Raw genomic sequence first — 21,185 nt, 5'->3', positions numbered from 1 at the left:
CACATGAACACATCAGAATAGAATTCAGCACATCTAGGATTAACAGCAAGTCTGGGACTGAATGAAAAATTGCAATCTATGTAATCCAAAGCTAAACGTAGGCAGTGCTGATTTTCAGGGCATGGGCAACAACACGGTGACGGGAACAGAAAGGACCGGGGAGAGGAGGAGATACGCGGCCTAGGGAATGACCTTGTGTACCGTTAAGGCCTTGAAGAACAAGCTTACTTCTGTTTGGAAATTAATTTTTAATTTAGATTTAGAACCAAAAGCACCAGTTTCCAGTTAATTATGATAACATTTACATATGAAGTAAATGACTGGCAGCATCATTTCTGGGGATTTATGCCATGAGCCAAAACCCTAGCCAGATAAATAAAAATACGAGCATGGATATATAAGGCCTCTCTGTTAATTCAGAAAAATGCCTTCAATAGAAGATACTTAGCTTTTAAAGGCTCTTACAAATCACAGCTGAACGTTACTAGTCTCTTCCCATTATATAAAATACATCTCTCTCACAAAACCTATTACTAATCTGGGTTTTAAATCAAATCACAGTTTAGTATCAGAGTGGCATATCTAAAATACATTTTATTTTCTTTATATGGGGATCACTAGTTTACTCTCAGTTATCAGTTAAAAATAAGCAGATAAAAATAACAGGTAAAGAGACTAAAGAATCTAAAATGCCTGAATACACTGATTTAAGACTGGTCACACTAAACTGACACATCTTTATTTTTAAAAAATTTTTTTTTAATGTTTATTTATTTTTGAGAGAGAGCGCATGCGAGAGTGAGCGGGGGAGGGGCAGAGAGAGAGAGGGAGACACAGAATCCAAAGCAGGCTCCAGGTTGAACTGTCAGCACAGAGCCGGACGTGGGGCTCAAACCCATGAGCCGTGAGATCATGACCTGAGCCGCAGTCGGGCGCTCAACCGACTGAGCCACCAGATGCCCCTAAACTGACACTATCAGCATAGGTATTACTATTTTATCAAGAAAAAAAATAGTTTAGTTTCATTCTTGTAGTAATTAAGATTCTTGGGTAGAACAGCTCTTAGTAAAGAATAAAAGCAAGAAGTCATTAATCATAAACAAGAAAACAGAAAATCAATTCTGGCCACTGCCTCACAGTCAGCTTTTATTGCTAATTTCACACTTACATACCTCGTAAAGTATAAATGTTAACTATTGTTTAATAACAGCCAACAATTTAGTTTCTATAATGCAGAGAATGGCTTTAATGATTCTGTCCATGAAATAATTAATCAGACTAGACTGAAGAATTAGGTAGGCATTAAAAGCTCTAAAAATTAGGAGAAAAACAAATACACCACACACTTCTGCAGAACGGCAGAAGGCACCTTGGTGGTTCACTCAGGGTAGAATCTTCTCTACCACGATCCCTTAGAGAGTAATTCATTCGGGTGGGCAATGACTTAGTTTTCAAAAGAAATACTACTACAAGAATGCTAGACACTTGCCTGTCACACTGGTCAGATTTTTGATGCTGATATGAATACAAACATTAACTACAACTATGATTTAAGACACAGATATACCAAAGATGTTAGGTTACAGGCAAAGAACTTAAATATATTCTCTCTAAAGGTGGCCCCAGCGCTCGTTTTCCTAAAACACTACATACACAGGCAAAACAAAGTCCACACGCTTTTGTGCAACATATATTCTGAGCGATATGTTTGAGCAACATTAAAATAGCAACCCTAACACTTAGGATCTACTTCACAAATACAATGCATCAGAGGCACTTCTTCAGCAGTTGGAACTGATTTTTCTATTCTACTTGCATTTTTAGTTAACAGTGGAAAAAGGAAGGCTGTCCCTCCAAATTCCAAGAATGTGTGCTAAGGGATTTGGGGGGAAGCTTATGCCAAAGCCTGTAGTTTTTCAATCTTATCAGAATATGCCATTTTTGTAGATGACAGCAAGTCAAAGTTTTTCCCAAAGTCCACCTTCACGTTAAACTTAAAACACAGGCATCTTTAGTAGCATACAAAGCAAAAATCCTGAATAATGCATGCTTTCAAGGATCTGTTTTTCCCACGAAATCTTTTGTAATGTGTCAAATTTTGAAGGCCAAAGGTTGACTCCCTTATGATGCAGAGTTAAAGAATAAGGACAGGAAAGAGAACTGGATATGAGGAGGAGGAAGATGGCAAAAACATTAAACATGTAACTCTATTTTAACAGTGCTGCCTTTGGGTATACAGCAAGACAATACCATTTTGTTCTCTTTAATAAATGTTACATTACTGTTATAACTTCAACTGAGGTTTAAAAAAAAAGGTATTTGGGGGCGCCTGGGTGGCTCAGTCGGTTGAGCGAACGACTTCGGCTCAGGTCATGATCTCGCGGTCTGTGAGTTCGAGCCCCGCGTCGGGCTCTGTGCTGACAGCTCAGAGCCTGGAGCCTGTTTCAGATTGTGTGTCTCCCTCTCTCTGACCCTCCCCCGTTCATGCTCGGTCTCTCTCTGTCTCAAAAATAAATAAACGTTAAAAAAAATTTTTTTTTAAATAAAAATAAAAAAAAGGTATTTGTTCATCACATATGTATTAAGCACACATGGAAAGAGAAGGGAGAAATGAAGAAAGCACTATTTCATTCCTCTGCTGTCACACCAATGAACTGCCTTCTAAAATGTCACCTGATCACCAACTTCAAAGACTTTTCTCAGATCACGCATTCTTAACTTTTTATCCAGTTCCTAGATATCCTCCAAAACAGGAATTTCAGGCTTCTAAAAGTTTACCTCCTGATTATCTCAATTATAACTACTGCTCTACTACCTACCAAACCTCCCTCTCTGGTTCCAAAGTGTTTCCTGCAAATAACATTCACCTCGCTGATCCTGATGCCTGCGAGGCTCATCAGCACTGATAATAAGCTTCAGAGCTACCCCATCACTCACGCCACTGAGACAAATACTTTCTCAAAGCCCTTATTGTATTTATGGAGCCAAAATTTCATGACCCGGATCAGAATTCCAACTTCAGTCCTTGACTGGTTGCTATCCTGGTCTACTGTTCCACATTCAGTCCTTTACGAAGGCTTCTGGATTCTGTCCGTAGAACACTGTCTGTGTCAGAAATCTCTCTTTTACTTCTTCCACACACATTCAAGCATTTTTTATCTTTTACCTGAATTACTTTATCAGCCTATTAATTTATCTCCTTACCTCAAGTATTTTCCTACTCCAATTTATCTTATGCAAATTTGCAAAATTAATCCTTCTAAGGTACAGCTATGATTATTTTACATTTCACCAAATCTTACTCGATGATTAATGAATTAAATATAGACTCTTTGTCCCATCCCTCAGAAATATAGGTGAGTATCCCTGGTTATAAAGAAAGATGCTTTATCCCATTTTTACAGGGAGTTTACTGAAACATAGACTGGTAGATTAATAAAATTAAGGTATGAATAGTAGATACGAAATAGGGATTAATGTGGGAGAAAAACTAGGCTTAACTGGCTACCGAGATACTTAATTTTAATTTTTTATGGCTACATTTTTAGGTCCTTTAACTAAAAATTCACAGCCTAGGATGCTCTTTTTCAGTCAGGAGTCAGGACAGCTGATTTCCTGCTCATGTAATATGGCAGAACTTCACAGGATGTGTTTAAGAGAACCACAGACACATGTTTGATGAGCAAATCAATAAGGCTATAATACAGATAAATGAGACTGTCTAAGAATTAAGGAGGTACCGCTCCCCATAAAAATAATACACAAACATAAACTAATGCTTTAATGAAGACTAAAATAATTAAAAAAAAAAAAAAAGTCCCTTGGTCCAGCACTGCCACTTAATAGTTTCATAACCCTTGCCCCATCGCAACTTAAAAACTTTTAAGCCAGTATCACCGATCACTTTTTATCAATATTATATGAACAGGGAATACGCATATTGTTTTAAGACATTAACTCAATTTGAAGAATTTAATATTACTGCCATAGAAATATAACATATATCACTACTGCAATTTTACATTAGTTCATATGCCTAAAGGATTAACCTTTGTCTTCCCAATAGACCAAGTTTGAATAGAGCAGGCGCTATCTGTTCTCATACACTCCTGAAAAAAACAAAATTTAAACAAATGGTAAAACATATCAGTGTTCTTGAACAGGAAGACTCAGGATCATCAAGATATCAATTCTTCCCCAAGGTAACTTACAATGCGATACAATCCCAATAAAAACATCATCATCCCCCTGCGGAGTCCCGTCAGCAGCGCAAATGAATGGTTTAAAATTCATTTGGAAGAATAATAAAATAAGAATAAACCAAGAAAACTGGTCTATTGAAAAAGAAGAGCAAGGATAACTCTATCAAATTTTAAATCTTACTTGAGAATATTTATAATTAAAAGTGTGGTACTAAGCAAGTGAGGTACTAACTCATGGACAGTGAGATCAGTGCAACAGAAGACCTAAGAGGGCCAACTGCATATGGAAATCTCTTTGGTCATATCATTGACTAAATTCCAAACAGAAAAGAATGAAAGTATTTTTAAAAGTATATATCTAGGTTTTAAAAATTTAAATGTGATCGCTAACTTATTTCAAGTAAACGTAAAACAATACAAAGGTTCACCACTCTCCACTCTAATTTTCTGCATGTATCACCATTTCTAAGGATCTGGCTTTGTTACCAAATTAGAACTGTTCTTCACTAATGCTGTAATTATTCAGAAACAACCCTTGCACAGAATATAATTTTACACTGCCAAAGCAATTAAAAATACAAAAGAACAGTATACATCCTTTTAAATCTTAACACTGAATAAGCTCTTCTTAAAATACTTTCAGAAAAGGATGATCATGATAAATAATGGAATTGGTTGTTACAAAAAGCACAAACAGGGGCACCTGGGTGGCTTGGTTGGTTAAACGTCTGACTCTTGATTTCAGCTCAGGTCATGATCTCACAGTTTTGGGAGTTTGAGCCCCGTGTCGGGCTTTGCGCTGACAGTGCAGAGCCTGCTTGGGACTCTCTTTCTGTCCCTCCCCTGCTTGCCCGCCCTCTCTGTCTCTCTCTAAATAAATAAATAAACTTAAAAATTTTTTTTTTTAATTAAAAAAAAAAAAAGCACAAACATACTCTTTAGTGAATATCCCCCGAGGGCCAGTGGCTGTGCCCTGGCTAGCATCCAGGGAGTGTTTTTCCAGAATATTACGGGCAGCTGGACTTAAACGGAACCTAAGAAGAAAACATGAAGAGATTAAGGAAACCAATAAACACTTAAATTTGAATCAAATGTACATAAACGTCAACAATTTTGCTGAAACTTAGAAAAATAAAAACTTACAATGAAATTAAAATGATTCCCAGAGATAGTCACGGTAAAATAAATTAATCTGTACGAATCTGGTTTACTTTACTACCAAAACATTCATACAAAGTTACTTAGTTACTATTTCAAAATACTCTTTCAATAACAGTAAATATTCAGGGTGCCTGGGTGGCTCAATCGGTTGAGTGTCCGACTCTTAATTTCAGCTCAGGTCATGATTCCAGGGTCATGACCCTGTGTCATGAGGATTGTCAAGGATTGAGCCCTGCGTTGGGCTCCGCGCTGAGCCTGCTTAAGATTCTCATTCTCTCTCTCTCTCTCTCTCTCTCTCTCTCTCTCTCTCTGTCTCTCCCCCTCTGCCCACCTCCCCTGCTCTCACTCTCTCTCTCAAAAAAAAAAAAAAAAGTAAATATTCAAAAGAGGAGAGCTTCTATTTCAAGTAATAATTTTTCAAATGGTTCCTAATCAAACACATCAATACGGAACTAGATAAATCATTCCTTCATTTTTTCTGTGTGTGGTAAAAATACACAAAATTTACAATTTAAAACATTTTTAGGTGTACAATTGAGTGGCATAAAGTACAATTACACCAGCCATCTCCAGAACTTTCATTCTCCCAAACTGAAACTCTGTCCCCATTAAACACTAACTCCCCACTCCCCTAGCTCCCAGCAGACAGCTTTCTACTCTCTTTACCAATTTGACTACTCTGGGTAATTCACGTAAGTGGAATCATATTACATCTGTCTTTTTGTGGTTGGCTTATTTTACTTAGCATAATGTCTTCAAGGTTCATCCATGTCATGGTATATGTGTCAGTGTTTCCATCCTTTCCAAAGCTGAATAACATTTCATTGTATGTATACGGCACATTTTGGACACATGAGTTGTTCCCATCTTTTGGCTACTGTGAGTAACACTGCTATACATGGTTATACAAATATCTCTGAGTTCCTGCTTTCAACTTTTTTGAGTATATACCGAGAAAAGGAATTGCTTGAGTATATACCGAGAAAAGGATCATATGGTAATTCTATTTTTAATTTTTTAGGAACTGCCATGCTGTTTTCCAGTGATTGCACCATTTTACATTCCTACCAACAGCGCACAACTGTCGTAATTTCTCTGTCAACACGTTATCATTATTTTTTTCTTTTAACAATAGCCAATCCAATGAATGTAAATGGTAGCTCGCTGCGGCATTGACTGGCAATTCCCTAATGATTAGGGACACTGAGCATCTTTTCACATGTTTATTGGCCATTCATACATCTTCTTTGGACAAAATATATATTTGAGTACTTGGCCTATTTTTTTTAAAAATTTTCTAATGTTTATTTATTTTTGAGAGACAGAGACACAGAGCACCAGTGGGGGAGGGGCAGAGAGAGGGAGACCCAGAATCCGAAGCAGGCTCCAGGCTCTGAGCTGTCAGCACAGAGCCTGATGCGGGGTCCGAACCTGCAAACGGGGAGATCGTGACCTAAGCCGAAGTCGGACGCTTAACCAACTGAGCCACCCAGGCCCCCCTACTTTGCCTATTTTAATTGAATTGTTTGTTTTGTTGTTGTTGAATTGTATCCTTTATATATTTTTAAAAGACATTAGTATTTACATGAAAGTTATTTTAGATTTACTCCAAAGAGTTAAGAGGCAAAACACTTACGTTGATTATTAGACATGGAAACTGAGACATACCAAAAGGCCACACAACTACTGAGTGTCCAGTCTTCGATTATGACCTTTAGGCAAAGCAGCAGATACAAATAACTATACAGTTTGATAAAGATGTGAAAATTGAAAACTGGATAAAAGGGGCTGGGTCCAGAAGTGTGTAACTAAAAAATGGAGAGGAAGGAACGTGGTACTTGCTCCATTTTAGGGAAACAGCTCTAGGCGCTATGGACTCAGTGCTACCAAATCTTTAGATTTTTCAGAAGAAACTGAAATTTTAGATTTTTGGTAAGATTAACTATAACCAATTCAAAACTTTTATTTAAGAAAATCACCGTGTGGGCCAACGCTGTGCGGTTCACAGGTCCGCTGCTTTATAACCTACACCCCCGGGTCTCAGACTCATTAAGTCTGAGTGATGGATCGTCACAGAATGATGGGGTACACACTGTGGTCTCTGCAACAGGAGAAGAGCAGTGAACACAGCCAGGAGCCTGCCTCTGATTTTCATGGTAAATGAAGGGAAGTTAAAGCAATGCAGTCAGAAGTGCTGTGTAAACAGTGACGGGAATTTACAACTCAGCACTTCAAAATCACTGTGGATTTCTTTCTGACAAAAGCTGACATTGGTAAGCTGAAGGAAAAAATTTTTAAAAAGGAAAAATTCTGCACTTTTATTTAATTTTGAAAGTGGTTCATAAGAGGACCCTTCTCGATGAAGAGCTTTTTCTTATAAAGTAATTTTGTATAATTATAGAGAATGTTAAAATAAATAAATGAACTTGTTAGAATTTTCTGAGTCCATCCATTTAAGCTATGCAAAGCTGAAATGAAATGGTGTTTACTAAGTGTGTTATACAGGGATAAAATTGAGCTCTAATCTGTGTCAGACACTCACATGCAGAATAGTTGCAAAGAAATGCATGTTAAGATGCTAATTCCATTTTACTTAAAAAAAATTTTTTTAATGTTTATTTTTTGAGAGACACACACAGAGAGGGAGAGACAGAGAGAGAGAGAGAGAGAGAGAGAGAGAGAGAGAGAGAGAAAATGAATGAGCAGTAGAGGGGCAGAGAGAGAGGGAAATATAGAATCTGAAGCAGACTCCAGGCCCTGAGCTGTCAGCACAGACCTCGACATGGGGCTTGAACTCAGGAACTGTGAGATCATGACCTGAGCCGAAGTCGGAGGCTTAACTGACTGAGCCACCCAGGCACTCCTGCTAATTCCATTTTACATCAGTTATACATTTAAAACTGGAATTCACATTATGGTAACTAGAATTCCATGGATGAAAACACGATCTGAAATTTGGTATTATTAAATTCCATCCCAGAAGGCTAAAACCTAATTCAAGTTCAACATGGACAACACAGACTGCTTTGTTCTCCACCAGGTGAGCAGAGCTTTCCTACTACCTGGAACAGGGCAGGTATTCAAGAACTATTTGTTTGTTGAATGAACAATGACATAAAATAATCATTCCTAGGCGTCAGTTACCTAAGAGAAAAAAAGGAAGATCAGCCACTTCATATATAAGGTACAAAGATGTTTGATAATGATTAAGATACCCTAAGAGTTGCCATCACTTTTGGTTTTGTTTTTTTACATCAGCATCCAAATAAACATACTCACTGCAGTTTTCCCGGTATATGTTCCTTTTTGACAGGAGTAGAAATCTGTGGTTCTGGCGAGGGGCAAGGCACTGATGGTTTTGAAGCTGGTGATGGAGGACCTACATCTTTGGGGATTTCAACATGTTTCCAATCTTCTCCTTCTTCAACTAGCAAACCAATTAGTGCACCTAGCCGTATATTTTTAGATCCTTCTTCAACCTATATTTCAAAAAGAAAATAACTGCAGAGATGGAAAGGCTCATGACCTCACCAAGTAGTTTACATAATTCTGTACTGATTAGAAAGATCTTAATTTGAGCTAAAATCTGCTCCCAAGTCAGCCTGCCTCCTCCTTCCACCCACCACTGTCCTTTCCTGCCTTCCCCCATGTATGCCTTCCTTCACCATTCTCCCTCTCCCAGTTATTCATGCGACAGCCTGAAAAAAAAATCCAGAATCTCTTCTCTGACAGCTTTCAAATATGTAAGAGTGATCATACCATCTTCCTTTTGATGTCAATCGTACGAATCCAAACAGGAGACTATGGTTTTATCCTTCAACTGTTTGTCTTTCCCAGACAGTTTCTACACAATGGCTTAGGAATTCCAGGAGCTCACAAGGAATTAACTCTCCTAAGTGAGTCCCACTGACTAATGTTAACGTAAAATATGTTCAGTGAACAGTCTCTGGAGAAAAGAATATCCCATCGTATAAACAGAATTGGTTAACTACTCTGGTTAATGTTGGTTTCTGTCTTTCCCTATATTTAATTTTTTCCCTATGTATCTATTTACAAAACCTGAGAAATAAAATAAAACCCCATGAATTTTTACAAGTACAACAGAAACACACTGGTGACTCAGCTAATCAAACAATTTTTCATAGAAAATGTCAATTAAAAGAATAAATAAGATTGAGATTAAAAAAAAACTTAATGTATTTTAAACATTTCAGCAGCATTCATTTATAAAGGAAGAGTTGCTTTTTATTTAGTTAGTAAGATAAGTCCCTAGAGAACCTTCAGATGACAATGTTTTTAAGTTCAGTACTGGAAGAAAATGTCATTCCTTTAAAATTTGTATTATTCTCTTTCAATTACATTAAATAAAGTTCATTACCGATGTAATGTAGTGAATAATAGAATGCGAGTAGGGTAATTATAAGAGCTTAACTCCTAAAATGGGTATGACATTTCTGATTAACATTAATTTTGATGATTATCAGTATATGCACTAGTCTAAAAATAAATAAGGCATAAGTTCTGGAAGTTAGGAAGCTTTCAAAGTTTACTAATTACTGATGGAGACGAACAGAAATAACACTTGGATGAAGCTAAATACATATATAAGACACAGGTATATAAGATAAGGACATTTCATGAAGTGAAACCTGTGAAAAAAACACAAAACAACCCAAGAACAATTTGTTTGGCTGTCTGTCACATACTGAAAAGTTTTAGTTCTGTGGACTACTCATTTTTTTTTTTTACTATTTTGTCAAAAGGATAAATTAATATTATTTCAAATAAAATTTTTGTTTTAAAACAAAAAATACACTCAACATGGATCAAGAGTGGACAGGAGAGGAGTGCCCCATTGGTAAGGGTTGGAAAGTTGTGCTTGAAGGGCCAGCAGGAGGCTGGCAGGACTGGGGAGCGGACAGCCAGCGGATGGCAGGACAGCAATGTAAGCGAAAATAGGCAGGAAGGCCTGGGGCAAACCTATTTCTCCACAGGACCACACACAGGCTGCTGAACTCCATCCCCAGACACAGACCCCAGGGATGGGGCCTCTTTCTTTACAAGAGACATTCCCACAGGCTGAAATCAATCACCTGCAAATGTGCTCCATACTGCCCACAGAGCTTCCTCAGTGTATCCGCTAATAGGAGATGCTGAAGTCAGCAGAATTTCCCAACAGAGAAATTATGTGAGGGGGTTCACTCCACTCAAGGTGCTGGGAAAAACTGTATTTTGATTGTGATGTTAAAAAATAATAAGTTAAGCAATTATTTAAATATTTTCTTCTGTAAAATAGGACAGTGTGAGAGCTGCTGAGCACAGAAGGAGCATACACTGCGGTCAGTGGAGTTGAGCCGAGTCGCATGGCTGACTTGGTTTGAAAACTTAGTAACAATTTTCTATCATGGTTCAAACCATTATAGCTTTAAACTGTATTCTTTAATATACATACTTTAACTCATGTGCACAATGAACTTTGGTCTAAAAGGAAGGCACACAGAGGTGCCTGGTGGCTCAGTCGGTTAAGCGTCCGACTTCGGCTCAGGTCATGATCTCTCAGTCAGTTCGAGCCCCGCATTGGGCTCTGGGCCGACAGCTCGGAGCCTGGAGCCTGCTTTGGATTCTGTGTCTCCCTCTCTCTCTGCTCCTCCCCCACTCGGCTCTGTTTTTCTCAGTCTCTCAAAGATGCATAAATGTTAAAAAAAAATTTTTTTTAAAGGAAGACACATAAGAAATACTGACACTGACAACAAATCAATGGCAAGCTAAAAATGCACAGGGGGAGAAAAAAAAACACTCATTAAGGGGCGCCTGGGTGGCGCAGTCGGTTAAGCGTCCGACTTCTGCCAGGTCACGATCTCGCGGTCCGTGAGTTAGAGCCCCGCGTCGGGCTCTGGGCTGATGGCTCAGAGCCTGGAGCCTGTTTCCGATTCTGTGTCTCCCTCTCTCTCTGCCCCTCCCCCGTTCATGCTCTGTCTCTCTCTGTCCCAAAAATAAAAATAAACGTTGAAAAAAAAAAAATTAAAAAAAAAAACACTCATTAAGTCTTTGAGTAACAGTTTGGCATTCAATTGCCAGGCACTGTTCTAGCACTGTGTCAACTCATTTAATTCTCCTAACAACATTACAAGGTAAGTGCTATTATTATTCATGTACAGATGAGGAAACTGAAGCACAGAAAGGTTAAATAACTTGCTCAATAAGGGAGGAAAGGGATCTAACAATAAAAATTATATTGAAAAACTACAGTCTTTAAAAAAACACCAGTGACACAGTAGTAGCGTGAGATGCAGCTAAGAAATTGATTGGAGAACACAAATAGTACCAAAAATAATGAATCTTTGTTTTTTAATTTTCGGATGATCAAGTAAGCCCTGTCCAACGTGGAGCTTCAACTCACGACCCCGAGATCAAGAGTCACCTGCTCCACCGACTAAGCCAGCCAGGTGTCCCTAAAGCAAGTATGTTTTACAATTTTGCTTTAATATCCATGGATTTCAGAAAAAAATCTATTCTTGAAAATTGTTTTGAATAGTAATGGTCTACCAATATTATAAAATCAGTGAATGTTTTGCTAGTCAATAAATTAAAATTTCAAAAAATTATAGAAGTTCAAATAATCTTCACATCCCCACCGTTTTCACCCTCAAAAGTATCCTGGTTTGTAACAAATCATATAAGAAGCCAAACCAGACGATCTTTAATAAATTCTCCAAATATGTCATCCTAATATGCTATTTTATTAATTTATCACTTAAAACACATGCTGTCCAATTTGCCAGATAAATTTAAGACTAAGCTTATGAACTGGCATGTGTGTAAAAATTTAAGATTTTCCGCACAGCAATTTGGCAGTGACTAAATAAGACTTTTTAACAACTCCCTCATTAACTGAGCTAAACTGGAAATGAATCCTAAAATTATCTACACTGACAGCAATTGCTCTTTATTAACATTATTAAGAGCTTCTAAGCTTTTTTCTGGTTCTAATTAAAATGTAATAATTATTAGTTTATATCTAAAATGGAAATCAGATGCAAAAATTACGAATGAGAAGAGAATGAAATCGGGCAGGGGGAGGAGAAGAATACAAAAACCTCTCAAAGACTATGCGAACAAACCTCCATGAAGAGCAAAACAGACAATAATTTCTAATTGTTTCAAAAACGTGGGCAAACTAAAAACTAGAGCTTTTTGTCATCACTTGCCTTTTAATGAGATCAATCATCCAACTCCTTGACTCTGAAAGTAAAGATCTCTTATATGTATTCTTATTAAAATCATTTTATTATTTGCTCATATGAGAATTATTCCACAGTGAAACACAGGTGTAACTGGCAGGAGGGTGGGAGGGCTGAGAGTGGAGTAGGGTGAAAGACTAAAAATCCCCAGTAATATCACCTTGATTTTTTTCACCAGAAAACTGTGTACATTAGGACATGAATATACTCCCATTCCTATTACCCAAAACGCATGTGGAATAATAATAAAGCCACAAGGCCCTAAAATATACATACAATCTTTTCTTTGGCAAGGAAGTAGCCATTTGTGCTGCTAAAGCCCTTATCAATCACATACTCCCACTAGGCCCCCTACCTTTTCAGAGCATTAGGGGCCAGATGAAGAGGCACTACCGACCTATAACACTGTTAGCAATGTGAAATGCATTACAAAGCAGCTAAGTGGGAAAAGCTATCAATTCTGAAAGACTTTCATAGTCAAAGGAACCAGAACTAGGTCTAAGAACACAGCTTGCCAAAAGCATACACAATAAAATGTAGCTGGGTTTGTTACATATTGTAATTCAAGCAATCTTTTCCTTTTTCAAACTCTGCATAAATTAGTTAGAAACTATTTTTTTAATTTTTTTAATGCTTATTTATTATTTTGAGAGAGACAGAGAGAGAGAGAGAGAGAGAGAGAGAGCGAGCACGAGCATGAACGGGGGAGGGGCAGAGAGAGGGAGACAGAATCTGAAGCAGGCTCCAGGTGCTGAGCTGTCAGCACAGAGCCCAACACAGAGCTCGAACCCACGGACCATGAGATCATGACCTGAGCCGAAGTCGGATGCTTTTGGTATGAATATTTATATTTTCCTTATTATGAAGGTATAGAAATTTTAGTTTTCCATTCATATTTCTTCCAAGGAAGTATTTTCAACAATGTGTTTTAACGTGGCTGTTAATATTGTAGATGACAAGTAAAGAAAGTTTGATAATCAGAATGTAAAAAGCAACATATAAATGACTAGAAAAAAGGGGAAAGGTTTCTAGTAGAAAACACGAATGGAAAACTATACATAGATCTACATCTAAATAGACTGTAACATTCCAAAGTGTAGCCTCTGGATAAAATGCAAAGGAAGGTGTTCTATCCATGCCCAAAACAGAGGTGAGCTGGTGTCTCAGAACTGAAAACCCATCAACAATGGACTACTAATAGATGTGCGGCATGTCTGTACCAAACTACAGAGGCCCAAATGAATACTAACCATTCAGTCGCAAACAACGAACACAAATTATTAGGTAAAAAAACAGACTGACATGCGAGCTAATGGTCACCAAGAGCTGGGTGAGTAATTGTAATAACGATGAAGACAGCAATATATATTGACACTTGGTAGGCAATAGGTCTTGTAATGAGTATATACGTATTATCTCAATCTCTACTACTATCCATGATGTAGATAGTATTGTCATTATCCTCATTACGAGGAAAAAGGCACAGAGAGGTTAAAGAATTTGCCAACTATTACATAACTAATAACTAGCAGAATTTATTAGCTATATGAATCAGGCAGCAGTTTAACTCCAAAGCCTACAATCTTAGCTGTTACAACATATCATTACATGTTCTAGAAGAAACAAACACGCTCCATCAGTGAATATATCATGTAACCCTAAGTAGGCTTTAAGCATTTTATTTTAATTTTCACAAAAATGCTACTATTTCATTATAAAAACAATATAGCTATTATAGAAAATTTAGACTATAAAGAAAAATAGAAAATATGGGGTAGGAGGATCTTAGTTCCATCCCCCAAAAACAACTGACATTTTTACAACACTTTAATCTTTTCTATACATGTTTTTCTTTAAAGTCCTATAAGATTGGGGCACCTGGGTGCCTCAGTCGGTTAAGCGGCTGACTTCAACTCAGATCATGATCTCAAGGTTTGTGGGTTTGAGCTCCACAACTGGGCTCTCTACTGTCAGTGCAGAGCCCACTTCGGATCCCTGTCTCCTTCTCTCTCCCAAAAATAAATAAACATTTAAAAAAAATTTTTTTTAAGTCCTACAAGATTATAATCACTGCCCATATAAAATTTTTTAAAATGTTTTATTTTTGAGAGAGAGAGCAGAAGCAGGGGAGGGGCAGAGAGAGAGGCAGACAGAAGATCTGAAGCAGGCTCTGCGCTCACAGCAGAAAGGCCGATGGCTGGGCTCGAACTCATGAACCACAAGATCATGACCTGAGCCAAAGTCAGACGCTTAACCAACTGAGGCACTCAGGCGCCCCTGCCCATATACAGTTTTAAAAGCGTTTTTTCAAAAAAATTTAAGAATTTTTATTAATGTATAACATGTAAAGAAATTACTTTTTTTTCTAGAAACAATTTTTAATGGCTACATGATATTCCACGTTTTCTTCTGTTAACTAACCTTTCTTTTATTGCTAGACACTTTGATTGAACGTCTGTACTAATAGCTTCCACTTCTAGTAATAGCATTACAGTATCCAAGGCATAGCTCCATATTTTAAATTAGCGATAAAGCAAAGATTGCCCAGAGAGGAATATTCAAAATTACTGCATCTATTTAAATTGGGATCTCAAAGGAAATGACTTCAGTTTTGCTAAACCCACAAGTATATATATATCATTAAAAAGCTCATGAAACAGAAAATATACTATCAATAGACAAGACTGTCAACTCAACTATATTTAAGTATGTGAAAAATACCACATATGTATCTTTTTATATAGATATTTTTAAATGATTGCAAAAATGTCCAAACTGTAAGGATGAGTCAGAGTTGGACCAGGCCACTGAGTGAGGCTATGAAACCTATAGACAAGAATCTGCACTGGACAACTTAAGATATTCTTGTCTGGAGAACAGGAGCTGAACAGATGGTCACTTTACATACTTCCAATCCTGGGAGTCCTGGGGACAGATGAAGAAAGGATTTCTTTTCTTTTTTTTTTTTTTAATTTTTTTTTTTTCAACGTTTATTTATTTTTGGGACAGAGAGAGACAGAGCATGAACGGGGGATGGGCAGAGAGAGAGGGAGACACAGAATCGGAAACAGGCTCCAGGCTCTGAGCCATCAGCCCAGAGCCTGACGCGGGGCTCGAACTCCCGGACCGCGAGATCGTGACCTGGCTGAAGTCGGACGCTTAACCGACTGCGCCACCCAGGCGCCCCAGGATTTCTTGATTTCGTGTGATACAGTAAAACGTTCCTTCTTTCTGGTTTAACTGACTACAAACTAGGAAACTGGTAGTGCTGAGCTTTAACCTATTGCTTTGTCTTCAAATTCCACCTCAAAGAGCCTTCTCTCTTCTCAGGCCAGAATGCTTCTCATTCTCTATGAAGAAACCCAAAACACTGAGTACCATTGTCATGGTTGAAATATTTCCATGTTGTCTGATCATCACTGGCTATTATCAGACCTTAAAACTCAACTATTATAAACATCTGAATTAAAAATGTATTATGTACATACAGATAACACAACACTGTAAATACAGTGGTAAAAGTAAAGGGTGACTCTAATTCAAGGAACTTCCCATTTAAGAGATCTTCATCCTGTTGAAGACATCAAAATATAAACTTACCACTATTTTGGCCAAGATGCCATCATCACTTGCATCTAAGGTAACCACAGCTTTGTCAGTCTCTATTTCACATAAGGCATCTCCAGCACTCACAGCTTCACCTACAAAACAAGACTGGGTTTGTTTTGTTTTTTTTTTTTTAAAAATATGAATATTAGTATGTGGGCTGGAGTGTGCTTAAGTAAAACATAAATAATAAATACCAAAATATTCGGTAGCTACCTCTGGGCTATAGAATTACAAGTAATTCTCATTGTATATGTGTGTGTGTGTTTGCACGTGTGTATAAATGTATGGTTTGCTGTATTTTCCAAAAGCTCTATAATGGACATAAACTATATCTGTTATAATAAAAGACAATTACAAAAGATTACTGAGCAAATGTTAAAAAATGAAGTTTACATTTTAGAGACAATAGTAACGAATGCATATTCTCCTCCAAACAAATCAATTCCAGACCCATTCCTTTCTTTTTAATATATTTTGACTATCATTCCATGAAGAGAAAAGTTTTACAATTAATAGCGCTTCTGGGTTAACATTGTAGGGTGAGTTCAGAAACCCTGTTGGCACTGCAGAGCATAAATAAAGTGTATTAAACAAAATGAGACAATGTCACAGACACAACTGAGGTCAAATAAGAAACACGTCTGTGCAACAGAAAGTATGGAAACTCAAAAATGTTGAGCAGTACCTGCCTTGCTGTTTCTGGACCCAGAAGCAGGTGTGTGTGTTGTGTGGAGGGGGTGATCAGCGGGGAGAATGCAGTGGTTCTCTTTGGAGTAAAGAGAACTAAAAGTGATTTGCTGAAGTGATTTGCAAATCAGAATCTCCCCTTAAAGCCAGGGCTGGATCAGTGCCTTTACTCAAAATAGGGGGCTGATTAAGTGGGCAATGAAGACATGTTGACTAGGGCTATGGCTTTACAAAGAACTGCAGTAGTCTAGGAGGTGGGGTACAAAACACTGCCTTAGTACCAGGATCTGAGCCAAGCCCCCCTCTGTCTCCATCACTGCATCCTACCAATATCTCCAATATCAACAGCAAAATCCCTAGACTGGGAGTGAGGAAAGGGAGGGCAGGAAGACATTGAAACACAAACAAAAAGCCTTCCACTGAAAAGTAAATTACAAAATGCAATTCCAAAACATTTGAAGAAATTTAATGCTAAGAAAGAAAACCACAAAATCAATCGCTGAAAAAAAATATTTCAGATGCAACTCATTTAGTGCAGCCTGCCAAAGATTTTTAAATAAGTATTTTGAGGATGCTCAGAAATACAAATGAAGGTAAAAGGCCCATCACAAGAACAAGAGATAAAAAACAGTGTACAGAAATGAAACAAAGTAATATCACGTAGGAAGGAAAGAACTAATTAGAAATCTTGGAAATGAAAAATATAGTCATTGAAATAGAAACAATCAATGGGATGTACTCTAGACTGGACATAGTGAAGTGAATTAGTGAATTAAAGGTAGCATTAAGGAACTACTTGGAACTTAATACAGGCAGAGAAAAAGATTAAAAATAGAAGAGAGCACTTAAGAGAAACAACAGAGATTGAGGCTGCAATGTCCGTCTAATGGATTTTCCAACGGAAGAGTATAGAAGCAATACATGAAAAGATAATTGCTGAGAATTTCCTACAACGGAAAGGAAATATGTATCCTCAACATGAAAGGGCTCTGAACGAATATAGAGTAATTTTAGCCTATGGTGTATGGACTAGGAGGGGGCACCGGGAGCCTTGTAGCTTGCTAGAAATATAATGAATCTTGACTAGGCAGCGGTAACCTGGTATATATGTGTATATAAAAATTAACTGAGCTTATACTTTATGCAATTTATGCCTCACTAAAAAAAAATTCAAACAGAAAAAGAGCATTAGACTGTATAAACATGAATCCACATGAGATACACTATCATGAAATTCTACACAAAAACAATCTTTTTTTTTTTTTTTTTAGTTTATTTTGAGAGTGAGAGAAAGAGAGAGAAAGGGTGGGAGGGGCAGAGAGAGAGGGAGAGAGAATTCCAAACAGGCTCCATGCTGCCAGCATAGAGCCCCACGCAGGGCTTGATCTCACGAATCATGAGATCATAACCTGAGTCGAAATCAAGAGTCAGACACTCAACCAACAGAGCCACCCAGGTAGCCCAAAAACAATCTTAAAAGCTATCAGAGAAAAAAGACAAAAAAACCAAAAACGGATTACTTCAATGGAATGACAGCCCACTTCTCAGAAGCTGTAATAAAGGTCAGAAGACAAAAAAGGAGTATCTTCAAAAAGCTGGGGAAAAAGAACTGTACAATTTTATATGCAGCCAAACCATCATTCACGAATAAAAGAAAAGGATTCTTTAGACATATAAAGGCTAAGAAAATTTACCACCTATTGATGAGCTATTAGAAAATGCAGTTCATCAAGAAGAAAAATAGACACAGAGGGGACCCATGGGCTACACAAAGCAAATTACTAGAGATTGACAGAATGGTAACTATTAATCATTTAAAAGCTAATTTCTGAGGGTTTAAAAAATGTAAAACTCAACTTCTAAAAAACAATAAGCTGGATAAGGGAATGTTTCGTTGATAGTTAAAGCATGCTAAGAACTTTGACATAAACAGGCCAAAAAAAAAAAAAAAAAGGCTAACTAACTCTAGACTTTATTGGCAAAATTTAATTAAGTATGTACCCAAAATACCTAATAGTGTACACCAAAAAAATATACAGAAATATAATCTACAGCATTTAAAAAAGCAGAGGAAAAATTAAGTAAAAACTTCATCCAATTGAAGGCAGACACATGAAAAGAAAAAAACAACACACAAAAATTGTAGAAATAAGTCCAAATATATCAGTAATTGTAATAAATGTAAATGGATAAAACAACCTACTAAAAGCAGCAGAAATTATCAAAATGAATAAAAGTAAAATAAAACCTGGAGAAATGTGGCTTACAAGAGACAGACCTAAAAACAAAAACACTTAAAAATACAGGTATAGAAAAGCATGTAACATACAAATACATTCCCTCACACATAAACCAAAAATAGCTGGTATAGCAGTATCAATAGGCACACTCAATAAAAGAACATGAAGGAAAATCTAAAACCCTAAGATGAATATGCTCTGGAAGTTCACTGTACAGAAACTACTTCACTGTATTCCAAGATGTTCACATAGATGGTTATATTATCTTCAGTTAAAACAGTTCAGAATCATCAATACAACTTTTTTAATGAAATAAACATATCTGTTAGATGGTATTTATGAAACACCTGAAAGGTGATTGGCCTAACCCTAAGGAGATTTTTCTACTCAACAAATATTTATTGCAAATGCATGAGGGCATTGAGGATACAGCAGTGGGGGGAAAAACAGTTAAGATTTCTGAGCTCAGGAAGCTTGCTTACTACCTAGTGACAAATTGGAAATTATGGTGGGGATTAGGTAAAGTCAGAATGCTATAGGAACATTCAGGAGGGGTATCAAATTCAGTTTTTGCAAGGTGAAAGGCTTCCTAAACCAAGGAGATATATACAGATTTACATTACTATGTATATTATTTATGTGCATTATGTATACTATATACATATTTGTATGTGTGTGTATGTGTATATATATAATCTAAGCCTGAAAAGATGAGGAGAAGACAATCAAGTAATGAGGCAGTGATCCAAGAAGGCACAACATACCCAAAGCCCAGGAGGCAAAAGAGAACAGGAAACTTTGGAGGAGCTGGCTAATAGTACCTGAGAGAAGCAATGAGAGATTAGGCTGGTGAGGTAAGCAGAAATCAGACCAAAAAGGAACCTTGTATGTCATACAGACAAAGCAGATTATATCACCTTACACGCTTCTTTATAATGACAGATGTTTCCATAGTTAAAACAGATTGTATTTCAAAAGGAAAAAAAAAATCACACCCTTGTATGTTTCTGCTGTAACCATGGAAAAAACAGTTGAACTAGGCAACCTGGCCATTAAATACTTCTAGACATCTAGAAATTCTGCCCATAGGAAAATAGTAAAATGATATGTTATTACTTGTGTTCACCTATTGCAAATTCCTTTAAAAACCACAGATCAACCATCGATCAACTCAGATGTCTTTCTTCCTATTCCTGAATTCCTACAGCAGCTGTAATTAATTTGAAATGCATCACAAATTGCATCATAAAATGTTATGTTGCTACTGTTAATTTTCTTTTTCGATCGGGTTTTCCTCTATTTACCAGACTATGAGCTTCTTCACGATAGGAACAGGACACATCTTAAATGTTTTACATTCTACTTCATTACCCTGGACTCCAGCTAGTGCTTCACACATAATGAGTTTGAGATTAAAATACTTGAGGACAAAACTCCAATAATTTCACAAGTTCTCATGTCATCATAAGGTATACATCAAACTATCATTCACATTTCATTTGGTTCTAATATTTGATTTGTAGCATGCTTCTAACATTTAACATCTCAGGTAGCCTATTTCCTTTTTACGGTGTTCTAATTTTATGTACACCTATTCACGTAACATAGACATATATATTAGGTATACGAGAATGCCAAGAGAGAAAATAGAAAGAAACAGAAAAGGATCGATTCGCTATGTGGCGAACTTTCCTCAGAAACCACAGCAAAGTTTAAAACATCATATTATTACATGAGGGCACATTACCCCTCATTTTATGAAGCTAAGCTTTGAGTTATCAATAATCAAACATAATGTAAATGCCAGAAAAATATTTTGAGACTAATAACGAGCCATGATGATTCGAAGTATCCTCCGTGTGGGCCCTGATCAACAATTTAGTGCTACAACTGAGAAAAGCTGCAAAGCAGAGTAGTTACAAGGAAGTTTTCCAACTCAGACACAGGTTTGATTCCAAGCTCTGACACTTAATGAGTAATCTTGACCAAACTACTTAATCTCTCTGACTCTCAGGACGGTTTTGTTTTGAATATGTAGCTGCTTT

The 21,185-nt window shown here is 37.1% G+C and overlaps 1 protein-coding gene across 3 annotated transcripts in view; it reads right to left on the bottom strand.

Moving 5' to 3' along the window:
• The window catches only part of PDHX (pyruvate dehydrogenase complex component X), a 72,737-nt gene that overhangs the window by 27,434 nt on the left and 24,118 nt on the right, over positions 1-21,185 (bottom strand). For all 3 annotated transcript variants that reach the window (XM_047877716.1, XM_047877715.1, XM_047877717.1), the window contains exons 3-5: positions 16,205-16,305; positions 8,643-8,842; positions 5,138-5,236 (exon numbers count right to left, since the gene is read on the bottom strand). In XM_047877716.1, the coding sequence (XP_047733672.1) occupies positions 5,138-5,236; positions 8,643-8,842; positions 16,205-16,305 (400 nt within the window). The remainder of the gene's footprint in view (positions 1-5,137; positions 5,237-8,642; positions 8,843-16,204; positions 16,306-21,185) is intronic.

This window comes from Prionailurus viverrinus, chromosome D1, assembly GCF_022837055.1.
Source record: "Prionailurus viverrinus isolate Anna chromosome D1, UM_Priviv_1.0, whole genome shotgun sequence".
NCBI classification, from domain to species: Eukaryota; Metazoa; Chordata; class Mammalia; order Carnivora; family Felidae; genus Prionailurus; species Prionailurus viverrinus.
Note: the sequence above shows the minus strand (reverse complement) of the source record. Positions and strands in the feature narration are given on the sequence as shown.